At 56.7% G+C, this 5,819-nt stretch overlaps 1 protein-coding gene across 1 annotated transcript; it reads left to right on the top strand.

The window, feature by feature from the left end:
* The first annotated feature begins 4,255 nt into the window (after positions 1 to 4,255).
* LOC147662770 (putative membrane protein C3orf80 homolog) lies at positions 4,256 to 5,001 on the top strand. Its single transcript, XM_086950913.1, has one exon. The coding sequence runs from the start codon at positions 4,390 to 4,392 to the stop codon at positions 4,975 to 4,977; it is 588 nt and encodes a 195-aa protein (XP_086807039.1). The 5' UTR covers positions 4,256 to 4,389; the 3' UTR covers positions 4,978 to 5,001.
* The last annotated feature ends 818 nt before the right edge of the window (positions 5,002 to 5,819 follow it).

The following is a 5,819-nucleotide window of genomic DNA, read 5'->3' as shown; positions in this document are numbered from 1 at the left end:
CTGCTTCAGACTAGACTGGAGTGGCATAGAGAGAAATGGTATAGAGTACAGTGGTGTAGAATGAAATAGAGTAACATAGAGTGCAGTGGCGTACAGTGTTGCAGAGTACAGTACAGTGGTGTAAAGTGAAGTTTTGCAGAGTAGATTGGCATAGTGTGCAGTGACATAGAGTGCATTGATTTTGAGTAAAGTGGTGTAGAGTGCATTGGCGTAGAGTGCAGTGGCATAAAGTGAAGTGGTTAGAATGGAATGGAGTAGCGTGCAGTGGTGTAGACTGGTGCAGAGAAGAGTGGTGTACGGTGGACTGGTGCACCATAGATTACAGTGGCATAAAGTGCAGTGGTGTAGAGTATAGTAGCGTGACAGAGTGGAGTGGTACAGAGTGCAGTAAAATGGTGTAGAGTGTGGTTACGTAGAGTGCAATGGCATGGAGTAGCTTGTTTCAGAGTAGAGTGAAGTGGTGTAGAGTGGAGTGGTTCAGGGTAGAATGAGGTGGTGTAGGGTATAGGGCAGTGGAGTAGAGTGACACAAAGTGTAGGGGCATAGAGTAGAGTCCTGCAGAGTAGAGTGGTGTAGAGTGCAGTGACACAGTGCAGGGGTGCAGAGTAGATTAGAGTGGGGTAGAGTGGATTGACATAGAGGGCATGGGCATAGAGTGGAGTGGTACAGAGTAGAGTGCATTGGCATAGAGTGCAGTGTCGCAGAGTATAGTGGCGTAGAGTTGAGTGGAGTGGTGCAGAGTAGAGTGCAGTGATGCTGAGTGGAGAGGTGTAGAGTGGAGTGGTGCAGAGTAGAGTGCATTGGCATAGAGTGCAATGGCATAGAGTGCAGTGTTAAGTAGAGTGGCATTAAGTTGAGTGGAGTGGTGCAGAGTAGAGTACAGTGATGCTAGTGAAGAGGCATAGAGTGGAGTGCAGTGAGTGGGGTGGAGTGGAGTGATGTAGAGTGGAGTGGAGTAAAGTGGAATATGCATTGGTGCAGAGCGCACTGCCATTACAGACAACACATTTTCAATTGAAATGACCATTACCTTTGCACAGACATACAGTTTTACGGATAAAACTGAACAGCGCACAAACGATAATGTGTGGAAATGTCATCACCTAGTGTATCGATTTGTTTTGATCGTTTTAAAATATGTGTTCCCACCGATTACAGAATTACCAAGAGAATGTGCTTCATTTGCACTTTCCTTACTCAGAAATATACTGCAATATCGCCACAGTTCATTTACAGAAATATAAATTTTTATGTGTGCTAGAAAAAAGTAACATTGTACAGCCGTCCTTCAGCACACTCGTCCAGTTCACAGCATGATTGTCACATAAATCCTCTCACTTTGAAGTCAGAGAAAAAAAAGTAAACACCAAGTGGGCCCACTAGGATGTCGGGCGGATTGCCCCCGCCAGGCTGGCGGTAGCCACCGCCGGCCTGGCGGGAGCAATCCGCCCGACATCCTGTCCTGATTTCCCCCCCGCCATATTAGAATGGCGGGGGGACCACGGCGGACGGAAAGACCGTCCACCGCTTTTCCGCTCTCATCGCCTTGCCGCCGGGGTGGAAAAGGAATAATATGGTGGCGGTGTCTAATAGACACCGCCAGCCATATTAGGATGGCCCAAAATGGATGCCTTTCCGTGGCGGAAAGGCATGCGGTCTTCACTCTGGGGGGCCCCTGCGGGCCCCCAGAGTGAAGGAGAAGTGGGGGGTGCACACGGGGGGTACCTGTGGTACCCCCCTTCATTTGCATAAACAAAGCGGCAGGCACCGCGCGGTGCCTGCCCCTTTGTTTATGCAAATGCTGTAATGCATTTTTAGCATTGTGGCAGGCGGTGCTGAGAGCACTGTGGCGGGGACATCCTAATACCCCCCACGGGACCCCCGCCCTTATGGCGGGTGGTCTCATTCCCCGCTAGGATGACGGGCGGACAAAGTCCGCTCGTCATCCTAATTATTGTCGGCCCGTCATCCTAATAGGCCCCCAAGTTCCCTTAGAAGACAGAGCTTGGCATGGGGCCTCTATCTCTGTATGCACAGCAAGTGTGACAAGATAAAAAACAAGATTTTACAGAAAGGAGCACTGGTGTAAGAACACAAGGGCCCTTGTAAACAGGTTATGCTCCACAGAAGGCGTAACCTCAAGCTGGGCAGCCTAAAACAAAGAAAGCCAGAAAACAGAAAGCAAGCAACTGTGCGTTACTAACACCAAAGCCAATTATAAGCAATGCGCGGAACGCATTCCCAGGGAAGCTTTCCAAATGTCTCGGAGATGCCTTTAGGAAACCTTTCTGACAGGCTCCGACCAACAAATTAAAGTGACCTTCTGTAATGTAACCAATGTATAGAGAAAGCCTCAAGGCACCAGAATGCATTGGGTCCCATTCCTTGAAGTAAATACTGAAGCCTCCTTGTCTGTGAATTCAGATACACTGACTTTTCAACTAACATCGCTTTGCTTGCTGAGATCTTTTAGCTCTGACTTACAAAGTTAAAAGCGAAACTACAAATCCCAAAATGCAATGCTCTTTTGCCTACGGATCGGGAGCTTTACCAACGCGTCATTTATGACATGGGACCACTTGGCAGCTGTGAATGTAATAGGCTGCCTGTGTTTTGCATCTGCATTATTTCACAGTTATAAAGCATCCTTTCGGATTAATTTAGAAAAGTTATCTCTAAAAATAAAGAGAACGAAAGAGTAAAGTGAAAGGGTGGAAGAAATAGAGTGTTAAGTCGGTAAATTAACATTTTGAGAAGGTTAATCAATAAAACCGTGAGAGGAACGGGCGAGTGGGTGAAACTTCGACTGGTCTGTCCCAGACCTCCCCCTCCCTAAGCGTCAGCCGAGGCTCCTGTTTCCTGGCTGTGGATGGGGCAGTTGCCCCGTGGCTGTGTAGTGCTGCGGTAGCCAATACTGGGATGCGTCGAGATTGGAGCATTAACCCCTGCGTGCCCGCGCAGGGCAGCTGGGAGCCCGCGCACGTTTCCCATGAGCCATCTGCGGCCGGGCTGCCTGTCACAGATGCTCTGTGAGGTTGGGCAGGATGCAGAGCCGGTGAGGGTCGCTTCGGGGCTGAGAGGTGCCCGGTGCTCGGAAGGGACAGCAGCAGCACTGGGAGAACTCCTGACCTGCCCAGCAGCCGCGTCTGTGCCCTCCAGAGGGTGCCAGGCTGCGGGTAGTGCGGCCGGACGAGTGCCGCAGCATTGCCACTTGCTGCCAGGGGGCAGAGATTTACATACGACTTCATCGGCGCGAGTAGACAAACTCCTGTGTTGCGGCGGGGGCACCAGGCGGGCAGGGCGACGAGGCTCGTGCACAGCGGGCCGATGACTTCCAAGACCCCCTGAGCAGGAAGGGGTGAAGCGGTGGGGGCTGCCGGTGGGGACCTGGGAGTGAAGCTGCCGGGGATCTGGTATTCGAGGGGGTGTGAGGAACAGGGGTGTCAGGCTACAGAAGAGCATGGGACAGCGGGGGCCTCAGACTGCAGGAGGGTGAGCTGAACGCTGCAGCAGAGCAAGGGATCGCAGCGCCTTGACGCCTTCGGGGATTTCTTCGCGCTATATCAGATGGTCATTCATTCATTCAGGTGGTGCCACACTGCAGGGGAGTAAAGGATGCGTGGGGTGGTAGAGTGAAGGAAGGATTAGGCGGTAGGAGAGGCAGTTTGCACGAGGGTGTGAAGCTGGAAGAGCCCAGGAAGAAGGCTGCGGTAAGGTGGGAGCGGTTCGAACTGAGCGGGGTAGTGAGAAAGTAACTGGGTATACAGAGAGGTGGCAGGGGGACGCACGATGTAGCAGGGTGTGAAGCTGCACGGGTGCTGGGTGCAGAGGTTTTCAGGCTGTAGGGTGCTGTGGGCATTCAGTAGGTAAGACGCTGTCTGATCCTCGGGGTGACAGGTTCCTGGGTTGTGAGGCTGCAAGGGGCTGGGACGCCAAAGGGGTGCCAGGGAGCAGGGGGCCCACACCGAAGCAGGGTGTGAAACTGCACGAATGTTGGGGGCAGAGCTTTCCAGTCTATAGGGTGCTGTGGGCATACAGTAGGTGAGACGCTGTCTGATCCTCAGGTTGACGGGTTCCTGGGTTGTGAGGTTGCAAGACGTCGGGACGCCGCAGGGGTGCCAGGGAGCAGGGGGCCCACATCGAAGCAGGGTGTGAAGGTACACGGGTGCTGGGGTGCAGAGGTTTCCAGGCTGTAGGCATCAGTAGGCGAGACATTGGGACGCTGCAGGGGTACCAGGCTCCAGAGAGTGGGAACTCACAGGGGTGACACATTGCAGGGGAGTAAGCCTTCACGGGCAGGGTCCTGCATGTAGTGCCATCGCCTCCAGGCTGCCGCTGGTGCCCCTCTGCCGGGGAGGAGCACATGCCCCCGCGGGCCGTGCCGCCCCCATGCCCGCCGCCCGTGCCTTGGCCACCCTGGTGCTCTGCGGCCTGCTGAGGCTGTGCCGGGGCAGCTGGAGCTGCGGGGAGCTGAGCTGCGCGGAGAAGGAGGGCTGCTGCGTGTTTGGCAACTCCACGTACACGGAGATCAAGTGCTGCCAGCTGCCCTTCCACACTTTCCTGGACAACGTGGGCTGGTTCGTGCGCAAGCTCTCCGGGCTGCTCATCCTGCTGGTGCTGTTCGCCATCGGATACTTCCTGCAGCGCATCATCTGCCCCAGCCCGCGCAGGCCGCCCGGGGGGCGCAGCCAGCGGCCGGCGCGCAGCGACCCGGAGTGCCCGGCCGCCCTGAACCCGGACACCCGCGAGGGCTCGCAGGACTCGCTGCTGGACAGCGGCCGGCTGCTGCAGCCGCCCGAGCACGAGCTGCACATCATCTCGCCCGTCTTCCTGCAGCTGCCCAGCTACGAGGAGGTCAAGTACCTGCCGACCTACGAGGAGAGCATGGGCGGGCACAGCCCGGTCATCGTGCTGCCCGTGTCCGCCATCCCGGCCCTGCCGGTGCGGGAGCTGGAGGGGGCCCGGGGCCCCAGGTGAGCTGGAAGCCAGGAGGGGCCCCAGGTGTGCTGGACGCCAGGAGCAGGGAGGGGCCCGGGGCACTGGTGAGCTGGAAGCCATGAGCAGGAGGGGCCCGGGGCCCCAGGTGTGCTGGAAGGCAGGAGGGGCCCCCCGGTGTGCTGGAAGCCAGGAGGGGGCCCTGGTGAGCTGGAAGCCAGAAGCAGGAGGGGGGCCGGGCCCCAGGTGAGCTGGAAGCCAGGAGCAGGAGGGGGGCCGGGCCCCAGGTGAGCTGGAAGCCACACGTGCCGTAGGTGCCACACACACACACTGACCTTGTGAGCGGGAGCTGGGACCAGTGTTCCAGGAAAGCAGGGCTATGGGGGCCCGGGACACAGGGCGCAGGAGGGGACCTGCTCCTCAATGGCGCAGGTGCCGGCTGCTAAACCCGAATTTGGCCTTGAACCCTGGAGAGGAGGACAAAAGGGGGCCCGTGCTGCTGAGGAGAGAGAAGGACAGCAGTTCAGTGGCTAGGGTCCAGGGAGAGCAGGACCTCAGGAGGCTCTGGGCCCGAGTGCGCAGGAGGTGGCCGACGTCTCGTGCCAGGATGCAAGCGCACAAGCAGTGGTCCCCGGCCAGAGGAGAGTGAGTGAGTGGGCCCAAGTGAACACAGTGAAACAGACGTGAACCGGGGGTGCATGAGGCCTCGGGTGAAAAGGAGGGGTGCACTTGAAGAGTTACACCTGCTGCCAACACCTGCCGCCGGAAGCTCCCAGGGATGCCCCCACCACTCAATGTGGCTCCATGGACTTCACACATAACTGGATCGAGGCTGCTGTGCGTCTGGGCCTCGGTTCAGACGATTGTCAAATGAACGACCACGT

This window comes from Lissotriton vulgaris, unplaced genomic scaffold (assembly GCF_964263255.1).
Source record: "Lissotriton vulgaris unplaced genomic scaffold, aLisVul1.2 SCAFFOLD_756, whole genome shotgun sequence".
NCBI lineage: Eukaryota > Metazoa > Chordata > Amphibia > Caudata > Salamandridae > Lissotriton > Lissotriton vulgaris.
The sequence above is the reverse complement of the archived record's forward strand: the minus strand, read 5'-3'. Positions and strand labels throughout refer to the sequence as shown.

Coding starts and splice junctions, on each gene's coding strand:
- LOC147662770 (XM_086950913.1), top strand. CDS start 4,390: ATGCCCGCCGCCCGTGCCTTGGCCACCCTGGTGCTCTGCGGCCTGCTG.